The sequence below is a fragment of the Erpetoichthys calabaricus genome, chromosome 18 (genome assembly GCF_900747795.2).
Source record: "Erpetoichthys calabaricus chromosome 18, fErpCal1.3, whole genome shotgun sequence".
Lineage (NCBI taxonomy): Eukaryota > Metazoa > Chordata > Cladistia > Polypteriformes > Polypteridae > Erpetoichthys > Erpetoichthys calabaricus.
This window is the reverse complement of record NC_041411.2, coordinates 745891-771206: the sequence shown is the minus strand read 5'-3', so window position 1 is coordinate 771206 and position 25316 is coordinate 745891. Positions and strand designations below refer to the sequence as shown.

General features: G+C 42.2%; 1 protein-coding gene and 1 long non-coding RNA gene across 2 annotated transcripts in view; one reads left to right on the top strand and one right to left on the bottom strand.

Moving 5' to 3' along the window:
- Nucleotides 1–912: 912 nt before the first annotated feature.
- Nucleotides 913–2685, bottom strand: LOC114669060 (uncharacterized). Its single transcript, XR_003718956.2, has 2 exons — nucleotides 2491–2685; nucleotides 913–2414 (listed from the first exon to the last, which is right to left on the bottom strand). It is a non-coding gene; the product is annotated as an uncharacterized LOC114669060 (long non-coding RNA).
- Nucleotides 2686–6919: 4234 nt separating this feature from the next.
- pitpnb (phosphatidylinositol transfer protein, beta) overlaps nucleotides 6920–25316 on the top strand; it is a 95213-nt gene continuing 76816 nt past the window's right edge. The window contains exons 1-5 of the mRNA XM_028825177.2: nucleotides 6920–7011; nucleotides 17435–17465; nucleotides 18986–19131; nucleotides 21800–21891; nucleotides 22381–22388. Of these exons, the coding sequence (XP_028681010.1) occupies nucleotides 6992–7011; nucleotides 17435–17465; nucleotides 18986–19131; nucleotides 21800–21891; nucleotides 22381–22388 (297 nt within the window). The 5' untranslated portion in view covers nucleotides 6920–6991. The remainder of the gene's footprint in view (nucleotides 7012–17434; nucleotides 17466–18985; nucleotides 19132–21799; nucleotides 21892–22380; nucleotides 22389–25316) is intronic.

Below are 25316 nucleotides of genomic sequence, written 5' to 3'. Positions count from 1 at the left end.
GGCAGAGGCTGCTTGCAAAACTGATCAGGTATGTGGGAAAAATCCATCCACCCCACCTAGGAAATTTCCATGGTGTGGGGAATTCTGTAAAAGTGTTCGTAACCATTCCCTGAAGCAGTGATGGTTGGAGCTGTAATACTGGTGTCCGTCTTCTCCAGCTGTTGGACATTTCTTCTGCATATGGAGCACTATACAAAGCTACAATAGCTCACCAAATTAAACCTTAACTAGGAGATGAAAAGGTCAATTAACAGAAGGAAAAAAAAATTCTTAAACCAATATATAAGCAAAATGGTTGGGGCAGCAACTGCTTAGATTTCAGAGCAATCTATTACAAGACCTGGCAAGTTTACATTTTTTAAAATTGTCTTAATATGCAAAAGGGCTGGTACCAGAATACAGATGCACTCTACCCACCATTCGGGGCAGTGCACGATAAAGAGACACCAAGTACAGACAAGAGGTGCCATCTCGCTTCTGTGATGGTGGGCTGCTTTTCCACCTCATGCCAATAGCATGGGGTGGGCAAGGGGTCAAGTCAGTTGAAGAGATGGAAGCATTTAAGGCAGCTTAAACTAAAGCCGAGACCAGTTTGTAACAGCAGTAGACTGCTTGGACAGATACTTTATTAATCCCAAGGGGAAATTCACATACTGCAGCAGCATACTAAAGAAAATAAAGAGCGATAACAGTGCAGGTATACAGACGGACACTAACTCTGAATAATGGTAACAGGTGTGCTGACCTAGAAAGAGCTAGGAGTGCAGCTGGATGAGAAGCTTGACTGAACTGCCAATACTGATGCTCTGTGGAAGAGGACAGAGCCGACTATACTTCACGAGAAGGCTAGCCTCCTTCTACAAGATGCTGCAGATGTTCTATCACACAGTTGTGCTGATCATCCTTTGCTACACAGATGAAGAGGAGTTTGAGGAGAATGGTCTAGGCCTGAACAGCTGTTGAGAAACATGACCAATACAAACCAACAGTCACACTTCACATTGTACAAAACCCTGAAATAGCACAAGTTAATAAACCCTCAAGATAGCTTTGGAAAGAAGGTTAAGTGACACTGACAGGCTTGAGCCAGGCACATCAGCTCGAGAACTGAGCCTTCTGGCACCAGCAGCACAACATCATCAGTAGCACCAATGGAGAGCCATTTCAATCAGCGGGGCACCAGCACTAGTCAGGACAAAGGCTTGCATCTTCCCCATATTACAAAACTCCGACAGATTACTGTAACATGAGATAACACTTCAAGAGTGGTCACCATTATGAACAGCCAAAAAACATTCATAAATTACATAAAATAAAAATCATTTGCAGGAATCAACTCTCTGCACTAGATAGTCACAAGAATCTGAAGGGGGTCTGCCTGGTTAGTCAGTCTCCATAATCTGTGCACTTTCAACATGAATTACACGAAACCGACGACCTCACACAATTCAAACACTTGGGGTTACACAGAAGGTAACAAGACAGACCGTCTGGACAGTTTTAGTAAACCTCGAACGAGATATTAGATACAAAGACTGATACATACAGTTAGTAAAAAAAATAAAGTAGTGCAAGCGGCATAGCCAAGGCAACGAGGACTTGGCAGAAATCTCGAGTTCAACAGACCGCCACCAGTTTATAAAAAAATAAAGCATTTCTACTTGTTTAGCACCGAATAAAAAAAAAGTTACAGGATTTGTTTACAGATGACAATATACCGTCTGTCCATAAACTGTTAACTGGCCGTTGGCATTTTTGGAGGGGGTGGGAGCCACACGCCCCCAGTCGTGGAGACCTGCGCCCCCTTCGAGACTTTTCTAGTAAAAGAGACGCGCGCTCCCCGCGGTGCTCCTTTCCGTATTTGCGGCGGCCTCCTCATCGCCTTGTGCGTTGGCGCCTCCCGACAGGCGCTAAGAAGAATTCGACCGCACCAAGATGGCGAATCTTGAGACCAGTGCATTCTGGGCCGGTGGAGGACGGCATTTCTCCACATACGGAGAGAAATAAGGAATTTCACAGTAAGTCCTTTAAGGCACGAGAAAAAGGAATCCCAAGAAAAATCCAAAAAACTGCCTTAATTGGCATTTACAATTAATAGTCAGGTTTATCAACATCACAGTTCAATTATATAAAAACCAAGTCCGTAAAACTCCAAATCGCACTTCAGGCAAAGGAGGCTCACCAGCAATAAATGTGCACAGCCCAAAGTGTCGATTCACGGTGTCCGGCAGGCATCGTTAAAATCAGCCCAGCGTTCTTTTGAATCCATTCGTTTAAGGCGAAGGAGTACCGGGGGACTTTTCGTTACCGATACTCCACGTTTCATCATTGCGCTCCAAAATGCAAGGAGTGGACGGTTCAATTCATCCAGCGTTGTCTTTTTCGTCTGCCTCCGGAGTCCTCCTTAAGCAAAACTGCGAATTCAATTCAAACATTAATATATTTATAAATAAAAAAACAAAACCTTGAACCGAAGTTTAAAGAGCTCACCTCTACAAATAACACGTGGCGCAGGCAGGCGCCCAACCAGCGGGGTCTGCGGAGCGCTCGGTCTCTCTGATCCCATCGTCTCTTAACTCCTGCCGGCCTCCTCTTTTGTCCCATTCCTGAGCTCATCCATTAATCCCACCTGATTGCAGGTTGATCGGCATCGTCCATTACAACCTCATTACCTAGCGGTCTGAAGAAACAGAACGCACTATTAATTAGTAGGGAACAGAAAAAGTGAAAATGTAATTAGTAAATAATATTTGTAATTCAAAAAGTTAAACAAAATCATTACATTTCAATTTTACCTTGAAACCTAAGAGGTGATTAAGCTATTGTATAGAGTGCAGGGCAAAGCTATTTGTAAGTGGCCAGACCCCCCAACACTTATGAAATCATCAATTGTCCATCATTTGAATTGAACCCCCAAAACTTACATCGAACGTGAATGAATTGAGCCAAGCCCCCATCCTCACCTCTGGTCCACAAAAAATGACTTAATGCTTGTCTACCTTTTTATTTCCTTAATGACTTAATGCTTAGCCCCCCCCCCCCCACACACACACACACACACATTACCTGGCTTTGCCGCTGCCAGAGTGTATGTATGACAATAAAACTCTTGATTGATTGATAGATTGATATGCCGACACTTAGCAATCAGAGGATCTCTGAATACAGGAGTGGAGGGTCTAACATCCAACCACAGCCATCCCATATCCCACATTCCACAGCAACGACAGTTAGAAATAACCACTTTATTCACTTGTCCGGACAGCATTGGGGCAGCACAAGACAAGAAGCAGAGCCAGACCCCTCCGACACACACATGTGCTTACCAAAGACCCTAACCAGCATAATTAGGGGCTTAACTGGAAACAAAAACTGAATTGGCCGTACTCCCTTTATCCTCCTACATACTGTTACGGATGGACTGGCATCCTGGGTTTGACAGACCCTGTTCTCTTGTCTGGATTGAGAGGCCAAGATAATGACTGGTCTGGGAGAGAGGCAGGGTATTCCCTATCTCAGCCAGTAGACATCATGGAAGAAACAGATGGACTGGCATCTCAGCAGTTGTGGACTGATATCCCTTACCTAGCCGGGATAATAGAAGAGCTGTATAATGGGTGGAATTTACTTTCCCAGTCATGAGGCCACAAAAAGAGAAGAGCAATGACAGACAGCCTGCCATCTGCATGTCATTCCCCTGTACACTGGGTGGCAGCATCACTCTTGGTGAATACCATTTGGATGCCTACAGGTCAGCATAGGGGTTCTGCTGCCATGCCATGGCTGCCAGCAAGGGGAGCTTCTGGAAGGAGCATCCCCTACCCCAAGGTGACTGTACCCAACCAGGAGGTGCTTCCTGGAGACTGTGGTTCAGCACTCCTGAGCTGGGTTTAAAAGAGAACCCTCCATATCACCCGAGGAGTCAGAATCGGGTGTGGAGTAGAGATAAAGCTCACCAGGTAGAAATGGAGAAGATGAAGGAAAAGAAAGAAGTACATAATATTGTGGAAGAAATGTGTGACAAAGGAGCCTTTGTTTCATTAAAGGAGTGATTTGAACCCAGGATTGCTGCCTTTGTAGTTGTGTGTAGTTGTGGGAAGTGTTGCAGTTGTACCCTCTAGTGGCCACAGTATGTAATGTGTGAGACACATCGCCAGTCTTTCTTCACTCAATTAGTGTTCCCCCTTGCAAGTTGGAAGAGGCACAGATATACAGAAGCACTTGTAGAGAACAGAAGGTGATCTCATTAGAAGTGCAGAAGCTCAAGAAGAAAACAGCAACAGGAGGTGGGATTTAAACCAGCAACACATCATCCTTGAAGTGGCAGCAGTGATGAAAATGCCCTGACCTCAGAGTCCTTTAATGGTGCTCCCTTCAGCGGTGTAAATACTAGAAGTGCTGTAGCTGCTGCATTTCTTCAATGTTTCCAAAGTGCCAAGAGATAGCAAGCATTAAGAATAGCACAGGTCCGTCAGGTCCCATCACTTCATACATTTTATTAAGAAGACATCACAGAAGATGCCATCACACACACACTCCTTGTTGTTTCAGGCCCCTCTAATTTTGAGACATTTCTTTGTGTTAACGCATTCCTGCCTTGTGCCCTATGCTAGCTGGGATAGACTCTAGCACCATCCTTAGACAGAGCCACTTGCAAAGATCTCCATTCTGTGCCCTGTAAGCGTCTTATAGATGTTCATTCACAGCTCCCTGAACAGAGGGAGATGCATGTGTGGTTCATAACAGTATAGACGTCGCACTTTATTATTTCAAAAGCCATAATAAAAGCCTGCGTGATGTTCTATTGCGCACCTTCTGTCATCAGTCCTCCTTTCTTGTACTACATTGGCAAAGCAGAATTCCCGATGTATATTATCAGATAGCACCTTCATGCAGACCACATTGGGACCTTCAGTCAAGGGACTCCAAAACTAGTGGGTACCCCCCAACAAACCAGGTGGACCAACGTTTATCCTGTCATGAAAACTAAGGGGCTCTGCCACTAGACACACGGGCCAACATGGAGGAAGGTGGCTATCAGCCTCTGTCAACAGATGATCGTGAGCTGTCCTGCAGAGACACAAGGTCCTTATTGATTGAGGCAAGTAAAGCATGAAAATGTGCACTGCCACCTTTCAGACCCAGCACAAGGGTTCAAAACCCAAGCCTGGTCATCCGTGTGGACGTTGTATGTTCTTCTGTTGTCTACATAGGCTTTCCTTCCGCATCCTCAAACATACGCAGCTTAGCTTATTTGGCCCTTAAGTGATCTTGTGTGATAGTGGGTACATACATAGGTGGTCTCGGCAGGCAGTCAATCCGGGTCTTTATTCCTGCCTTGTGCCCAGTGCTGTGGCTTACCCTGGAATTGAATTAAGCAGGTTACAGAATGGGCACTGTGGTGGCACAGTGGAATCTCATCTCAGGTGCACTCTGCATGGAGTTTGCATGTTCTCTCCTTGCGTGTGTGGGTTTCCTCCAGGTTCTCCAATTCCATCCCATAGTCCAAAGACCTGAATTGGCCCTTAGTGTGTGCATGTGTGGGTGTGTGTTCACCCTGTGATGGACCCACGGACTCTCTGCAGATTTTTCCTACCCCACACCCAGTGCTTGCTGTGGTGGGCGCCACCCTTCCTGCAGTCCTATTCAGGATGAAGTGGTTTTGGACGATGGATGAAAGTTTAGAGAATGCTGTGTTACGGAAAACATTAAATATAACCTTCCATTGACTTAACATTGATCTTATTCAAGGTTGCTAGCACCAATCGCAAGGCAGGAACAAAACTTGGACAGGATACCAGTCTGTTACTGGGCACCCTTACAATGGGACACTTTTTAGAGACACAGGGACAAGTAGAGAGCTTCAAGTACATGAATGTTTCGCAAAATGAAACACCTTTAGGCAGATCTGTAAAACATTCAAATGAAACTTCACGATTAACCTGTACATTTAGGCTTTAAAATCCATCCATCCCTCCATGTTCCAGGGTCACACGAAGGAGGCTTTTATATGTTGACGTATTAAATTCGTTAATTGGACATTTTATCTGAATGTTACACTCTTAATTAAATGCTTCATAGTTTAAAAGCAATGTGCTCGCAGTCCGTCATCTTCTCACGGCTGTGTGTTTGAAGTCAATAGCGCGGACTCCTGAGGACACGCCCATCTCGCTAACCGCGTTTGGATGAATCAGAGCGTTTCTTAACAGGGGCGGTCTTATGTAAATAAAGATTTTTTTCCCGTCTTAAAACTCCGTCGGTAGGCGGGTACATTGACGTATCTGTCACGGAAAGCATTATTTACATAGAGCCAATCACAAACTGACGTGGGCGGGCCTTCCAACGCCGCTCCACGAATGCTCAATTCCGTCTGCTTCATAGGGCGGTGGCGCTGGTTCTGCGCTGTCGGGGATGTCACTTGAACTCGGCTTAGTTCAATTTAGGGTATCGGGGGGGTGGCCGCATAGGGCGCAAGGCAGAATGCAACCCTGGATGGAACGCGCTTATACACCCAGCCACACACGAGCCAATGAAATCTACCAACGAGAAACTTTTGAAATGCCCGTTTAAAGAAATGAATCGGTCTGACGTCTTCCCCAAAAACTGTTTAGTTCTGGAGTAAAGCACATCTAAGCTGTGCCTCCGAGGTGTGCCCATCCATCTTACTTTCTACAGTAATGAAAATGACAGTGCAATTTAAACATAAGCGCTAAAAAAGCGCGGGTCCAAATGGCGTGCCACACATCCTTTTACGTCACTCTCAGCGTGCGGCCGACGCCTCGATCGTCTGGCGAGGGGTGGGGCAAACACGCCGGTGACGATTCACGTCCGCACCCAATGGGAAGACGTCACTCGGGTGCTCTCATTGGCGCGCAACCTCCCGAATGTCCCGAAGCGGACCAATAGAACCGAAGGAAGGGCGGCTGGGCGAAGCTTGTTGGCACGGCTGGCTGACGTCAGCGCAAGCGCAGAGGCTGCTGACGGAGAGAAGATGGTGGTCATTAAGGAATAGTGAGTGAGCGTTCGCTTGTTTTTGCGTTCTTTCATCGCGTGTTTGTGTCTGGGACAGCTGGGACTGTCGTATGTTATGGACGCACGTGGTCGGTTTGCGGTGTCGTTCGTTTGTTTCACTGGTGGTTTCCTTCCAGACGAGACACGCTGTTGCTCACCGGCTTCGGGGCCTGCGCTTTGGTACCGGCTCCGCTGAGAGTAGCCGGAGCTCCCGCGCACCCCGGGGCCGCCAGTCGTGCAAACAGTTGAGGCAGACGGGCAAGGCCGTGGAAATGTCAGGAGTTGAGAGTCTCGTCAGGGATTAAGTTTTTCTTTTCGACATAGTGGGCGGAATTAATCTGCTCAAATTTTGGGAATGGCCGTGGGCTCGACTTCCCGTTCGAGGGACGGCAGGAGCTGGAGGACTGGGTTGGCGCTTCTGGCCACTCACCTGTACGACACCTGTGGCTTTGTGCACCCGGTTCGGCGTTGACCTGGTCGAGTCAGCCATTTCTGCCTTGTCGTAATTATGGAAATAAAGTTTGGGCCTCAACTTAAATAGTTTGGGGGAAAAACGTCGCCCTGGAATGGAGTCCCTCGGAAAGGCGTTTGGCTTCGAGCTGAGCTGACGCATTGCCATGGTGACCACGTGTATTGTCATTTCTAATTATAAGTCGGCCTTTTTGGGTCCACACATGGCCGAGAGTTTGAAAACCACCGTAGGCGTTGGGAGCGTTTGGTTTTGTGATGTACCTCCGTTGGAAGGTTCGACAGCGCTAATTAAAGGCGAAGGGTTTACTATGGAGGTCCTAATATTAGAAAACGTGAAATTTCTGGGGCATACTGTGTGCCAACTGTTTGTCTGACTTAAGTACCAGTTCGGCATTATCTTGGCCTCGGAAAGACTTGACATAAAATTAAAGTCTTGTAAAACTTTATTTCGCCAAATACTTTGTTCTAGTCTTTACCTGTTTATAAAATTGCTCAATATTCTCGGTAGGCAGCGCCAGAGTTAGTGGCGTCACACCCTTCCTCATTTTAGATATAATTCCTTTTCAGGTGGTATTATTCCTGCTTAGTTAATTAAAGTTTGTGATGTAGAGATGTCTATAGTGTTTGTAAATTGAGTGATAGTGAATTGCAGATTTGCCAGTGCTTCATTGTACAGAAATGTAACATGTTAGCTTTGGAGCCATTTATAACAACCCAACACAGCATCACATACAGAAAAGATCTACAATAGAAGCTGTTTCAGAATAGTGCAGTTATAAGGCAGATGTGTGAAAAATGGAAGTTTGTGTGTATGGTGTGTCCTGCCATGCAATATATGAAATAACGCTCAGGTAGGTGAGGTGGATAGGCTAAATCACAGGTTTTCCATGTGTAATACTCACGGAAATGAACTGTTTAGGTGTCTGTTAGTTTCAAATTGACATCAAGTGTTTACCAGAGGCAAGTTTTTGGAGCAAATGATGAGATGAGTACATGGTACTCCTTCTGTTGTGGTTTATAACACTTGAGGTCTGCAACATGGAAAAACACAACCACTTATTTTCTCAGCAGACCTCACAACAGCATGTCATTTATTTTTGGAGTGGACCTTTGCTGAACTAAACTAGGCAAGAATGGATTATGGGATCACACTTTTTATTATGGCTTTGTAGAACTATACTATGATGGACTGGGAGCTATTTAATTGGCATAAAAGTACTTTTGCCATATTTTAATGTCTCGGCTGAAAGCTTTTTTGTTTTTTGGAAAGGTGTGTCCAAAAATTTGAAGGGTTCCACCAAAATGATGCTAGAATTACTAATTTCTACAGGAACACAACTGCTGTTTGCAAAAGTCTATTACTATTTCCACTGTTTTGGTGGTATTGAGTACCATGATATTGGTAGCAGACCCAGACAGAAGACGAGTCGTCTCCATTCTGTATGCGGTTTCAGTTCAGTTAGTAGTTAGTCCAGTGATGATGGTGACATTGGCAATCTGAATGATTTTTACTGAAGTAACGGTAACATTATACAATGTTATTGACTGTTATACCTGCCTTGCACTGGTATACAGGGATGGAGGGGGGGGGTACACAATCTTCAGGGGCACCTGTGCTGTTGTAACCTCTCAGGTTATCTGTATATATTGTAATCCTGATATTAAAGGATACAATTTTCTTTAGTCTGTAGTGTTATTTTCCAGTAGTGGTTTTGAAGCATGCCACTCCACGTCACACATTATCTATGTGCTTGTTAGACATTTTGGTGGATTGTGAACTGTTTAATCATCATGATAGTTATGTGGAGTGTGTAACAGTCCAGCGTGCCACTTACTGTATCCCTGAGCAGACATCTAGCTAGATAGATGGATAGATACTTTATTACTTTATTAATCCCAATGGGAAATTCACATTCTCCAGCAGCAGCATACTGATACAATAAATAATATTAAATTAAAGAAAGATAATAATGCAGGTGAAAAACAGACAATAACTATGTATAATGTTAAATGTTAACGTTTACCCCCCCGGGTGGAATTAAAGAGTCTCGCATAGTTTGGGGGAGGAACGATCTCCTCAATCTGTGGTGGAGCAGGATGGTGACAGCAGTCTGTCGCTGAAGCTGCTCTTCTGCCTGGAGATGATCCTGTTCAGTGGATGCAGTGGATTCTCCATAATTGATAGGAGCCTGCTGAGCTCAGCTTACTTTCTGCTTGTTCTGTTGTGTCTTTGTGTCTTATTGTGTGTGCACACTGGTATAAGCTGTTCGTAAATTTGCACCTAATACAAAATAACTGCTCTTGAAGAGGATAAATAACATTAACAGTAAGACCAGAGCATTGCTTTGGAATGAAGCGTGTAGTTTAGGCCTTTTGAGATGGCAGTGCCAGCCTCTACATGCCCATGCTTAAGCTCTAAAGTGTTTAAAGGAATATTCTTATCTTATGCCGTAATAGAATCCAGTGGTTGAGGATTGCTGCACTGTGGCAAACAATATGAAAAACTTTTGTGGGGAAAAAAGAAAAAATGCATTTCTCTTTTTACATAGGGATTGTGTCGCTTATCCAGTTGTATGCTTAATGTCCAAACACATGACATTTTTTTTGCTCAAACATTGTTAAACACATACCCCTATAAAATCAGCGCATATCATAGACAGGAACGCATTCCCTGCACTTCTGAAGTGAAGACAGGACTCGTGACCAGTATATGAGGGGAGAGGCAGTTCTTCTTTATCCACATAACCTTTTTTTTTATTTCTGCATGAAATTAAATATTTCTCTATCCCATCACTACATGGGATAATGTAAATATTTTTGGGTGAAGTAGCCTTTTAAATACTGGGAACTCGCAATAGTATCAGAACTTCACAACTCAAAGGGCTGTAAAGGCCTGTCATATGTAGGAGACTTCGGGTTGTTACGTTCTTTCAACACCTTCCTTTATGTAGAAATGTGTGTGTATTCCAGATAAACCGAGTTGTGGCGTGACCTGGACAAGCAGCTCTTTCATCTGAGCGTACTCGCTTTGGCCACACCTTTCCTGAAGGGCACAAGTTGATTGTTTTTTTGTCAAGTAGTTGAAGCTCTGATAGAATGGCTCATTCTGACTCCTGTTCCCACTTTTCCATCATGTTGAGGCCTGTAAAGTAACTTGACTGGACATTCCAGCCCCTCTGCCTTTCCTTCTGGGTAACTGCTGAGTGGGCCATTCCACAGCTTTTTTAGACTGGGCAAGAGCAGCATAATATGATGTTTCAGGACCTGGAACCAGATCCTCTTGTGACCCCAAGTAACTTATTTAACCCACTCATGCTCCAGTGTCAAGACTACTGTCTGTTGGTTATATAACGTGTCTTCGGCTGAGCCTTCTCGTGTGCTGCACTATGCAAGTTATTCATTGATGGTCTGGCTTGTGCTTCGAAGGGCAGTGGCAGCTGCTGTCTTTTATTGCGTATCATTCAGAGGCTCATTAGCTTCTATGTCTGCCTGTGGACTCTTTGTGCTGCTGCAATAGGCATTTTGTTTAAGTGTCCAACTTGTGTGTCCCACCCTGTTACAGACCTGCACTCTGATGAGCTTCTAGTTCTCTTGAAGTGAGAAATAGTCCACCATCTGCAGATCAGCACTTTGTATTGTTACATTGATAATTTCCGCCATAGCCTTAAATTCATGTTGTCATCCATCTTTTAGTTTTTGAGCTCTCTTATTCAGGTTGAGGGTCATGGGGAACGGGAATCCTGGGAGCTGAATGAGAAAGTAGACCACCAATGGGCACACTCCCACTTTTGGGGTCTGCTTACTGTAACACGTATGAAAAACTGAGGTAACTAGAGATAAAGCATCATGGGGCCTTGCATCACTTTTAAGGACCTTGTGGGGTTTCAAACCCAGTGTTTTACGATGGTGAGGCCAAGATGCTCCTTTTAAATGGGCAAAGTGTCCAATTGTACTTATTTAAGTTCTGAAATGCAGTAGGAGAACTGTGTTAACTCAGCGAGAGTTACTAATGTTTAGGTTTAAATGAAAGCTTGTCCGCTGTAGTTTTTATTGGTTGCCAGTTACAGTTAAAGTGGCCTCAACAGTGACAAACTGTACATGAAAATGGGACACAGAAAGGAGTCCTGCCAGGTGGCACTCTCTGTTTCAAGTTACTGAATCCTTAAACTTCTCAAACCTTTTCTTTTTGAGGAGGAGTTTCCAACTTCAGTCTTGAGGCATCTCCATGTCTGTAGGTTTGTGTGCTGTTTTCCTTTCAAGTGTGCAGTTACCTGTGCTACCAATATTTCTAAGAAATACCTAATATTTGTTTTCTGTGCCATTGGTTTACATTTATACCTTTTATTTTGTTTGTAATTTAAATGTTGTTTTATAGTGCTTGCTCTCTTAATTTTATACAGAATAGGCAGTACAGACACGGTTACTAACAATGAATGCTAAAGCCGATGTCGCATTATGTGACTTCTGTTTGTGGGGTATGTCTTATTTGCCAACCACAGTCACTGATCTTGTCGACAGACTGGCAGTTTAAAGCACTGAACATTGCTGTCCATATCTGCTTTGACCAACTGAGTGCTGACTTTCCTGCACAGCTGTGCTTGCCCAGTTTGTAACGGCTCATAACATGGTGCCTGATGCAGTTGGCACTGCTGAAAGGACTAATGGGTATGGCGAGTTCCGCTCCAGTCTCAGCCTTTTTTTTCCATTAAGTTTTAAAATGTAAAACAAGACACCAGAAAGACTAACCCTTTCTTCTGTTTGCAAGGTTCAAGAGTTGTGTTTTTCTTGTTTGCTGCAATGTACTTTGGGGTGAACATTTATTAGTTGTCGGTACTCACACACTGAGCCCAACCTAATGGCTGAAGACCAAGTTGAACCTGTTTGTTCTCGGAGGAAGTCATAGACTAATTGGATTGAGTTACTGGGTATGTCAGACTAGACACGAGACCTTCACAGGAGCGCATCGATGACTGCCTTCGACTCACTAAAATTTATTAAATGAAGGCTATGATGGGAAATTGCTGGAAAAGCAGCGTAACATGACACAGCCTGAGAGGAGAGCGCAACTTCATGGTGATTTTGACTTGTCTGCTCATTTAAGGAATACTTCACCCAAAGAACGTTGTTTTTTAAATCTGTTACTTAAACCATGTTATTAATATAGTAAAGGTCACGAAAAGTTTTTAATGCAGTGTTTTTGTGGAGAGAACAAAGTTGCTGATATGGAGACAATGATGAAGAACAGCCAACGGGATCATAATGTCTGTGGAAAGGAAAAAAAAATCCTTTCACTTGTAAGGCAACTTCTCAGACACATGTATAGTATTTTGGTTGAAGTATTGTTAAATTAACCATTCCTGCAGAATCTTCTGAAGAACATCTGGGGAGCACGCTTACAGCAAGTGCGAAGCAGCCTTTGAGTTTAAGACCCATCTCCCCCTCATTCATCGGTCAGTTGTCCTGTTCAGCCACAGCTCATTCATTGGCCGACATGGCATTTGACATCGAAAGAGTGAGTAGCAAGTTGAAGAGTGTGCCTCGTTTTGTGCAAATCCGTGGTGCCTCAAGAAGCAGAAAGTTAGTTTCACGGTTTACCTTGAAAAATCCTAGAAATAAGATGATGTGGTGGCTTAATGACCAATGAATGAATGGAAGAGGAGGAGGCGGTGGGTGTTCGGTTCCAGACATCACTGTCGCTCTCGCGCACTCCCCAGCCATTTGTGGGAAGTGGTTCATTTATCAAGGTTTTAGCTAATGTACATGTGTTGGAGGCGATGTCTGACGTAAGGGTGTTATACCTCACGAGTAAATGCCGATTTGTTTTTCTTAGATGTTTTGGTATTGCTTGCTCTTTTATAAGAGCCTGTTTTATAAAGAACTTTATTACCTCCACTTCCCCAGAAAACACGATTAACAATTTTTCTAAGCTTTTGCTTCAGACAAGTTGAGGGTATGAAGCAGGTAAATAAAATGATTGTTTTGGTGTTCCTTTTAGAAACTCTTCCAAAAAGAGATGAGGCAGTGAAGATGGCTCTTTTGTCACCACTGTACTTTAGCTTTCATTGTGGTCAGCATTTGGATTTGTTTAAGGGAGCAAACTCGATGCAAGAGAATACATTTTAAAAGAAAACCATAGTAGGGTGTGGTAGTGTTAGTTAGTTATTATGGATGCAATGAGAAGTCAAGCAAGAGGACACCTTTTATTGGCAAACTGAACCGATTACAGTATGCATGCTTTGGAGTCAAGTGTGGCCCCTTCTTCAAATTACAACCGGTCTGATGGGGGTGTGTGTGTGCACGCTCCGTTACCTTTGACCTGAATGTTGTAATCCGTTCAGTTACCCAATTAAAGGTGTCATCTTGCTTGACTTCCCATTGCAAAAGAAAACGGCTAAGGCAACCTAAGCATTAAAAGTTTTCACAAAGAGATACCAGCATCTGAGAGTTTCTTTGAATAAGGGCTACAAAAGGTCAGTAAACTAATCGATTCGATCATTTAAATTATGTACTGATTGTGACATTGGGTGGAACAAAACCTGCATTCTCAGGGGCTGTCAAGCTCGGGAATCTTAACTTGCTCCCTGCTTACAGTCCTGAAGGTATAATGCCTGCTATTCAAGGCGTCTCCTGGCAATGACAGTAGTAAGACTCTGCTGCTTCAGGTGAATGAGTCCACCATTAAGGTTAGGGGTGTTTGTAAAATGGAGCAGTGCAGCGGTAAGTGGTGGTGGTGAACATGGAGTTAATTTCTTGAGCGGCACTCTCGATTTTCTAGTCTGTCTACATCTCCACCCTCGCCTGTGGTGGCTAGCAGGCTCACCCTTCGCAGCAGGGCGTGTTGCTAGACATTTAAGAAGGAGCGCGCCTGCTGCAGGTTCAGGTTGAGAGCAGTCGTCTGGCTTTCATTGTACTGGCAGAATCTGAATGGGCACAAAAAGCAGCCTTGTGGCGGGAAGACGTCTCACAGCCCACCTGAGAATTCCCCTGCAGGAGTTGGAGACTCCCTGCTAACAGGGTAGTCTAGCTCAGGGGTGGGCAGATTCAGTCCTGGAGGGCCGCAGTGGCTGCAGGTTTTTGCTCCAACCCAATTGCTTAATAAGAAGCTTTTATTGCTCAAGTAACACTTCAGCTTCACTTTAGTCGTCTTGCTCGTTAAGATTTTGAACCCTTATTGCTTATTTTAGTCTTAAACAGCTGTATTCATGGTTTTTAATTGCTCCTAATTAGCAATAACATGCAAATGACAAAAGAGACCAGCATTTCTCCATTTAGCTTGTTTTCATTTACACCTGTGTGTATTTATCACACACTATTTGGTTTAATTCAATACTTGGAAGGAAAGTGAAGAGAAAAATGTGAAGCACTGAGAATTACTCATCTGTTTTAGACTTCAAATCATTTGGATGATATCCTTAGAAAGGAAAATAATCTAGGATATGAGAATGACCTGACATGGCAGAGTTAAAGCACTAGCAAGCCGTGCAATTAAATAATTGACAAGGATTGTTTTTTAATTAAGCAACTGGGTTGGAACAAAAACCTGCAACCACTGCGGCCCTCCAGGACTGAATCTGCCCACCCATGGTCTAGCTCAGGGGTAGGCAATGTCGGTCCTGGAGTGCCACAGTATGTGCAGGTTTTTGTTCCAACCCAGTTCCTTAACGAGAACTCAATTATTGCTGATGAAGCACATATTGCTTAAGTGACATTTTTAATGCTTCATTTTAGTGGTCTCGCTTGTTAAGGTTCTCCAACCTTAATTGCTTATTTCAATCTTAAACTGCTGTATTCAGTGTTTTAATTGCTCCTTATTAGCAATAAGATGTAAAACAGGGGTAGGCAATGTCGGTCCTGGTGAGCTGCAGTGGCTACAGGTTTTCATTCCAACCCAATTGCTTAATTAGAAACCAATCATTGCCAATCTCAGACCTTATTTAATTTTATGGCTTGTTAGTCTGTGCAATGTAAGGCTTTTATATCGTAGATTTTTTTCCTTTCCAAGGATATCATCCAAATGATTTGAAGCCTAAAACAGATCATTTTCAGTCTGTCACATTTTTCTATTAAGTGTTTTATTAAATCAAACCGTGCATGATGAACACACACAGATGTAATTGGAAAAAAGCTAGCTGGAGAACTGCTGGCTGCTTTGTCTTTTACATCTTATTGCTAATAAGGCGCAATTAAAACACTGAATGCAGCAGTTTAAGATTGAAATAAGCAATTAAGGTTGGAGAACCTTAACAAGCGAGACCACTAAAATGAAGCATTAAAATGTCACTTAAGCAATATGTGCTTCATCAGCAATAATTGAGTTCTCGTTAAGGAACTGGGTTGGAACAAAAACCTGCACATACTGTGGCACTCCAGGACCGACATTGCCTACCCTTGGTCTAGCTGGCCAAGCTAATGCAGCCTAAAAATTGATAAATGTGCACTAGAAGCTAGTGGAGCTACATTCATGCTGTTTGGGAAGTAGAATTGGGAAGCTAGTTGTGCACTGTTGCCAAATGTAGATTTTGATTTTGTAATTTTTTGCATTTTTACAGTGTCTTGCAGGTTTCTTTTATGTTTCAAAGTGGTTGATGCGAGTGTTTCATCAGCTTGGCTTGTCTCTTGAGATACTAAGGTGCAAACCCCATCACTAGCTCAAGTCCACTGCCTTACCTTGATTCATACACTACCATTCAAAAGTTAGGGGTCACTCAGAAAGTTGGACATTTGTGGTAGAAACGATGCCTTTTATTATCAAGGTATCTTTTAAATTGATCTAAAAATGAGTGTTTTTTAAATTTATTATTCATATGGCTCCAAAGCCCCATTCTCAGCAGCAATTCCTTCAGTGTCCTAAAGGTCACCTCTCTTAAGTCATCCTTAACTATTTATGTGTTCATGCTAATTGGTTATTAGAGAAACGGCTTGAATTGCATCAGCACTGCTGGGAGTTGCTATTCTGTTCACTTTTGTTGCAAGGTACTGGTACTCTTAAAAAATCAGTTCAGGGTTCAGAAATAGCCAAATTGCAACTGCCTTCTCAAGAAACTTGCCAGTGTGTTTTTTTCTCTGCAGATTGAAGGAAATTCTATGTGAGACATTGCCAAGAAACTTGTTTGAGACCACCATAATAGGATTCAACAAGGCTGTTGCCCTGATTCATAAAACACTCTGCAGTTGCAGTGAAGAATATTTAGTTATCAAGATGTTGGGGTACACTATGCTAGTTGCCATGGCGCTGCCCCTATTAGCCCCATGCAATTGGGTAACCCACGTGTCTTTACTGATGGCGATGATGTATAGATGTGCACACAGGCATGAGACTTTTACAAACAATAGCGTTCGCTAAAAGATTGTACTATCTGGATGAGTTAAGAACTGATTATGCCATATGTTTCTTCTAATGTCCCCATATCCAAATTTCATGTATTTCCATGTGTATGTGTGAAATCAATTTTTATGTCAGTTCTATGGTTCTATTTGTGTTCTCTACATTGTGGAAATCTTTTTTTTTGTATATATATATATATATATATATCCATTAACTTATGTTTTAAACTTTTCCTATGCACTGCTGTCTTCTGTTCATGACATATATAACACACACGGACTTAGAAAGACAAACAGTATTAAGTATTGCAAGCGTCCTGCAGTGTCACTTACACCAGTAGATTCTGAGACAGTTGCTGTTGTGATCCTCTGGTCATACTGTGAACTTCATGAGGGTTTCCTGTGTGTTGCTCAATGATCCATTTTCCGTCTCCTGTTGGTGTTTGACTACTGTCACTTGTCCGGGTGATATTTGCATGTAAGAAGTAGACGTGACGTTAAATAGTACCTCATTTCAACCTCGGGTTTGAATCATTGACACAGCTCTCAAATGCATAATTCAAGCAATGTGTAGTTGCATAGAAATAGTGAATTAATCGGTATTTTTTGTTTTTGTTTTGTTTTTCAGCCGTGTGGTTCTGCCTTGCTCCGTAGAAGAGGTGAGTTGCTCTCTCTGGTCAATGTACTGTCCTGTTCTAAACTGACGTTTTTTTGTGCTCTTAGTTCTTTGGACTGATTCCTTTTTCCAGGCAAGTCGCATTTGTACTCCACTTTTTTTTTTTTTAAGCAGAAGTTTCTGAGGTTCACATCTCACCTTCATAAGCACTGTATCCACCACATGTACAGCAGTAAGGCAGATAGGAGAAGAATGATGTATTTACAGGTGCTCAATATATACTGTAACAAACAAATACACATCCGAATTTCATAAGAGAATTAACAACTTGCCTAACTGGTGACTGTGAGGCATTATAAAGGCCTATTGCCGTAAGTGATCAATACCAATAGTGTTTCTTGACTCACTTCTGCTGAATAATTAATTGTTCAAAGTCCTCAGTGCTATAGTCGAATGTGGAGTAAAAGAGGAAGTTTTCAAAGGGTTGACTGGGTAGGCTTGTTGTATTGCTTACCCCTGCACTTCATTTTGGGCTCTTTGAACGTTGTGTATATGCACAGAAGAAAAATAATTTACTGGTTGCTAGTTTTGGATAAACTCCATGGCAGGAAGTGTTACCATCCATCCATCCATTTTCCAACCCGCTGAATCCGAACACAGGGTCACGGGGGTCTGCTGGAGCCAATCCCAGCCAACGCAGGGCACAAAGCAGGAACCAATCCCGGGCAGGGTGCCAACCCACCGCAGGACAAACACACTCACACACCAAGCACACACTAGGGCCAATTTAGAATTGCCAATCCACCTAACCTGCATGTCTATGGACTGTAGGAGGAAACTGGAGCGCCCGGAGGAAACCCATGCAGACACGGGGAGAACATGCAAACTCTATGCTGGGAGGACCCGGGAAGCGAACCCAGGTCTCCTAACTGCGAGGCAGAAGCGCTATCACTGCGCCACCGTCCTGCCCGGAAGTGTTACCAGCTTTTCAAAAAATTTTCTGCTCATGCATGCATGTATAGTGGGGTGAATTTCTACATTTTAAGTGTTTTCATTTGTTATTAATGAACACAATAGTATGGACAGAGGTCATTCTTCTTTAACAGTGCAGTTTTGTAAATGAAAGTAACCTTCATTTCTAAGCTGTAGAAAGTGTTAGTATAACTAAATGTAAAGCTCAAATAACAGATTCAAATCAAATTCATGAATTAGCTGGGATGAAAGAATTTAACCTGTTTAAGATAGGGTCCTGGCTGTCCCAGAGACACGGTGTCCTTGTGTTATGTTTCTACAGATGTGTCCTTATCGTAGTACCACTGGTTGTGTTTTATTTGTTTTGATTAATCCATTGAAATGAATCATCAATAGAAATGGAGTTCCTCAGTGCGACAGTAATTACCAGTACATTAAAAAAATGCAACAAACCAATTCATTGAACCATTTAGACATGTTTTTAGAAAAGAAAGCTGAAATAGCAGGCATTTACTCTGCTTGGTCTTTTGTATTCCCTTCAGAGATAGTTTTTAATTGTTTTTTGGCTTATTTGTATTTTATTTTAACCAGTACCAAGTTGGCCAGTTATATTCAGTAGCTGAGGCAAGTAAAAATGAAACTGGTGGCGGAGAAGGCATTGAAGTTTTGAAGAATGAACCCTATGAGAAAGAAGGTGAAAAAGGACAATACACGCACAAGATTTACCATTTAAAAAGGTGAGTGCTGTTTGTGTGTATTATCTTATTTGGAACCCTGTTTTAATTAATTTTATATTTTTATCTGGTTCTTTTCCTGTTGGTTTGTCACAGGACACTGACTTGAAAGTCCGGGTGTGCAGTAATACAAAAAATTAAAGGTCATGGTCTGTAGACGAAAGGAAAATAAGCGTTGGCTGACATTGTAGAACATAAAGGTTGGAGGGGGGTGGAGTGGGAAACCTGCCGGACACTCTGATATAACACCAGGAGAGATGAAGTATCCAGTGAATTATGTAAGAGTCACATGAATTATTTATGCCATGTGCCCGGTGAAGCCGTTTGATTCCACACGGTCGGTAGTCCTAGGTGACTTATTTAAACTGATGGTGCAGCACCTTCCTCCAATTAGGTTGGTTCAAGTCCTCCGATGACATTGTAAGCAAATCTGAAAGTGATGATTCTGTCAGTTTCTCTGCTTCCTCATTACAGTCTAGTCATATTGAGTTTATTATGGGCCCAGTTACCATGCGTCTTTGTGCAGGCTGAACGTTGTCTCCATGGCTCCGACTAAACTGTATTCTCCTATTTGACTTTTGTGGCAACATTATGTGATGCTTCTGTCCAAGGCAGCACCTTGCATGCCTTGTCACAATGATCAATACTTATTGATATTATTTATTTACTTCACTGTTGAGTCATTTTACATAAGATCAATTAGGCATTCGTGCCAATGTTGACAAGACACACTTCAGCTTTGAGGGTCACCTATCATATTCATCTTCACTACGTAAAACAGACCTTTAGCTGTTATAAACTCTTGTTGTGTCTGTTAAAATGAAGATTGAAATTAAGATACATTAGCAGCTTTCAAGTAATATGATCTCTTAATATCTACTATTAAAATATTCATGAAATGTACATTCACTTTCTCAAAGACACTTTAATTAACTGAAGTTGTATTATTCTCCAAAGCAGTTTCATGGCTATCTCTCAGGTTTGTTTTCTTCATATTCTTGTTTTTATGATTCTTTGAAACAATAATGGGTGGATTACAATTGTCTATAATGACACCTTTTATTGGCGAACTAAAAAGATTACAATATGCAAGCTTTCGAGGCAACTCTGGCCCCTTCTTCAGCCAAGATGTTTCAAGTTGCATATTGAAATCTTTCTAGTTAACCCATAAAAGGTGTCATTTTGCTTAACTTCTCACCACATCCGTAATGGCTAACACAGTGCAACACCCTAGTACTACAGTTGTCTATAGTGAAATTTTGTGCAATAAATAGTATTTACATGTTGAAATATATTGCACAAAGCTTGCTATTTCTGCTAAATGGGCAGGTGAAGTAGATATTCTATTACACTTTAATTAACCAGCTTCTTTTGATGGTAGGCACCCTTTTTTGTGCCCATTAAGTATCTAAAATGAGGTTGTCATTTCATAAAATGTCTTTGCTATTATTGCATTTTTGAGGTTCTCACTAAGTTAGCAAGTACATAAAACACAAGTAAGACAGGCAGTGCTTGCCTAGCAGAAGCAAAACCTGAAGGTTTTAGGGGTTAAAAGTCCTGCATGTAGTGGACAAGAAATGTAGAACAGACAAGCAGAATGTTAGTTTAGGTGGTTATCCTGTGAAATGTGCTATGAAACTGCACTTGAGTGATGGGCTACAATCAAACAAAATTTCAACCTCTTGTTTTTGTAGAGAAATTACATATTGAAGATTTAAACTCCCCAGAACCCTGCAGTGACCAGTTCTGGACAGTGGCAAACAAGAAGGAAAATGTCCATAGCATGGGGGGGGTGGGGGTCACGTAACTCATGTCGCATAAATCCACATATCAGTTATTCATTCTTGTGATCACAATGTCCAAACTGTGCATTTTTTGCTAAAATCTTAAGTTACTTTCTGAAAACTCTGCATTGAATTACCACAGAAAAGCTGAATTCCCAAAGTACTGTGCGTTTTGAATTGAAGATCTTCCTCCGTCTCTCTCTCATTCACTGCTCAAGAATCCTGTCTTCAGCTCAAAGGTGCAACATCATGAGAAATTGCATTTTTTTTTCTGTTGACTTTCATTGCAGAGTTTTAAAACTATCCATTAATATTTTAGAAAAAGATGGGCACATTTTGTACATCAGAAGAGTGGCTAGCGGGCAAGAGTTTGGATTATGCAACATGAGTTGTGGTTTTACTGTTTTCAACTGACATTTTTCACATTGTTTGCTGCTATCCAGAGCAGGGTTGTGTGGAGTTAGAATCTTCAATATGCCATTTGTCCACAACACATGAGATTAAAAACTACATGGGCTAGGTAACATAGCCATTTTTTGTTTGGAGCATTCCATTAAGATGAACACATGGTCACTTTGTGGCTGTGGAAGTTCTCAAAAGCATCACTGAATGTCGTCCAGTAAAACCTTAAAACATGGGTGAAAGTGGGTGTATGTTGAAGACTGAAATTGAAGTGTTGCTTCATACAAAGGGCTGTGAGAATGTACAACAGACTCTGATGGCGTGTTTGTGATATGGCTGACCTTGTTGGAGTAATGCCTTAACCTTGAACTTATCACCAACAGTATATCATTGAAATTATATTCTCTAATGAGTTGAGCTCGTCAACTTCGGGAATCTGGATAAAGTGGCTTGACATGCTGAAGTGTTGTTTTCTGTTCTTGCAGTAAAGTCCCTGGCTTTATCAGGATGATTGCACCTGAGGGTTCCCTAGTGTTCCATGAAAAGGCCTGGAATGCGTATCCATATTGTAGAACAAGTATGTATTTTATTTATATAATTTATTTTTTTTAACTCCTAAAAGTTTTAAAGATTGTTGAAGCTTAGTTATAGGAAGGGAAATTTTAAATTGGGGAAATATCAGAAACATTATCTGAGTGCACTTGTATAACCAGCAGTTCAGTTACTGTGAAATTGTCCAAATAAGGTTAATGGTGTGCCAAATATTTCTGCGCTCTGTGGAGTTTTGTATTAAACTTTAAGCAAACAAGTATACTCCTGTCTGGAATTGGTTGGCAGATGTCCTGTCTGATAAATAATCTGTGGCACCCATTGTTTGTTAATTTTAATGATTTTAATTTTTAACAAGTAACTTTTGTTTTTTCTTGAGTTTGTCAGAGGTAAACTTCTGTTCACATATGCTTTAAAGTGCACTTCGCTATCTGCTCAATCTGTATCTAATTTTTTATTTTCCCCCCCCCTGTGTTCTTCCCCCAACTCTGTGTTATCCTTGCTGCCTTGACTGTAGTCGTAACGGTGAGTATCCTGAACTTCATTTGAAATTTTACTTTATTCTTACTTACATTGTTGTGACTGTCACTTTTTATATAACTTAAATATAATGTGAAATTCCGTATCTGGGATAGTATTCAGTGTCGGCACTGCTGTAATCAGAACAATTAACATTTTCTTATTTGGATGATGCCTTTGTCCTAGACAACCCACAACATTTATGATACAGTTGGTTACATTTCTGTTGGTTTTCTCAGGGTCACACTGCCAGTACTGAGATTTGAGCCCACATCCTCAGGGTTTGAAGTACAAAGTCTTAACCACAACATCACACTGCGTGCTTTGTATACTGCTTTGTTGGTGTACTTGAGCCATTTTTGGCCAAAATCTTGGGGTGGGGGGAAATGCACTTTGAGTGGGGGTTGATAGTTGGTGGCAAGCTGCAGTTACACCTTCTACAATAAGATTTTCAGTAGTGATTGTCATGGAAGGTGCTGTTTAAAATGAGATTCCCAGCAATCTAAAGGTACTTTGTGAAACTGATCAATTGGAATAATGTGCTGTCACCAAGACCATGGAAGATTCTTTTCACAATGAAATAGTCTTCCCCCATCTTTGTTTCATTGCCTCCTTATCCAGTGTGGGCTGGTGTACCAAAGTATTCCAGTAAAGGGTCTGTTTATATGCACATCTCAATTCAGCAAATTTTCCGTGGTTATCTCCCAAGCTTCTGGGGCTTCTTTATACAAGTCTTAATTCTGGTGGCTTATGTGAGACCAAACGTCATCACATAGAGTGATGCGTGTTGAAAGTTTTAATTCAGTAACTCAAATTTTTCTCCCATGTATTTACAAATGTATGTAGTTAACCATATATGTGATTTATGAAGGAGCACGTGCAGAGTCTGGTGTCACAATCTGAACATTGATTTACCCGTTAACAAAACATGAAAAACTGCCTGAAACTTGCTGAGTCAGCCTAAGTAGATTGCACACTTGTCAGTTAATTAAGAGAAACGCCAGCCTTGCACGTGTACAGTCGTCCTCCAATCCATCTTGCAAAATTGCAGAGATCAATTGAGCAGTTCTTCCAGGAAAGAAGCCACTAATAAGAGTGTGTTAACACACAGTGCCAACGGTACAGAAATTGTTTCTTGGTTAATTTTAGAGTCTTGGAAGACTTGTCTTTCTGTGAAAACACGCAGACAGGATGTGTTACTGAATTAAGGTCTGATGAGATGGGCCACAGTCATTTCGTACTTGGAAATTTTTAAATTTATAAAGCAGTTGCATAGGGTGTGTGTCCTTGCACACACAACTGCATTAAGGTGAGTAGCCAGTTAAAGCATAAACCTGGTGCCTTAAAAACCCCCATCTACATGCTCAAGCCGCCTTAGGCAAAATGCTCCAATGTCATAAAAATGCACTTCAAAGATAAAATATATCTGAAAACAAGCTTGTGGCCTGTGTCTCCTGAGACGGTGCTGCTGAGGTTAGCACTGTACAGTCAGCTCATCAACATACATTTACCGATTTATGAAATATTGACAGATTATTTCAAACAGTAGGAGGAGTAATGTGATCGCCTGAGCGGTTGCCTCAGGAAATTTATCTTTGTGGGCACTTGTATGATTTTCTACACGTGGCTGGTGAAAGCGTGTGCAAAGTAAATACATTTGTAGGCTAGTAGAGTGCATCAGACATGCACAGAATATGAAATTGTTAACTGCAGCATAGTTAAGGGTGTACGTGGCCAAATAACTGGGTTACTCGCAGAGAAATCTACATCCTTTAAAATGGTTTCTTTATCCAGAATAAGGGTGTATTTGAAACAAGGTTTCTGTCTATCTGGGATATGTAAATTATATTAAATATGTAAAGCACATATAAATGCTCTGATATTTAGGGATGAGAGAGAGATTTTTAAGTTCTCAGAAGTTAGATGATAATATGCAAAGTAAGGGTATTTTTGTTCATGTAATTTATCTGTTCAGTCTTTAAAATTTGTATCGGTTCATATTCATGGAAGCTATGCCTAACCTGGCAGATTAGGACCCAAGTTTGAAATTGGCCCCAATGGAGTGCAGGTCCATTGTAGGACACACTCTTGCTTGACCTAAACTTGCATGGTGCCACTTAATCCAACATTCCTAACCTTGTGGTGTGGAAGGAAAACCCAGAGACTTTACACAGCCTGTATGTGAACCCAGGGTTTAAAGGTAACATGTTAGGGTTAGTCTTGCCCTATCTCTATAATTCACTAAGCAGCCGACAGGGCACGCAAGACAACCATGGGATACGCACGACATAGCTACGCCCGCCAACTCACAGAGCCCCGTCCACCAACTCTAAGACCATGGAGTATGACGACAACTTGCAGAGCAACGCCCACCAACTCTAAGACCATGGGACGAGAACGCCTGCTGGCCCGCCTGACTGTTACCAGCATTCACCGCAATGTACTGGAGTGTAAAACTATCGCAGCTGCTAAGCTTTCAGCCACGTGAGATTGAGCAATAACAGGTCTGTGATGCCCTTCGATGTCCGGGGCTGCACGCACGCTACACTGAATGGATCAACATGTGTCTAATTGGCTCCGAGAGGCGTGGGTAAGCCGTTGAACCCCATTCATGATGGGGACCGGGGCTTGCAATTGTTCCCCATGAACGAGGAATTCCCAGTAAGTGCGGGTCATAAGATCGCACTGATTAAGTCCCTGCCCTTTGTACACACCACCCGTCGCTACTACTGATTGGATGGTTTAGTGAGGTCCTTGGATCGACCCTGCCGTGGTCGCTCGCGGCCTCTGGCGGAGCGCCGAGAAGACGATCGAACTTGACTATCTAGATGAAGTAAAAGTTGTAATTCCGTAGGTGAACTTCCGGAAGGATCATTACTGGTTGTGCTGACCTGTCATTGGACGGTTAGGACCCGAAACTTCTCGGGCCGCTTC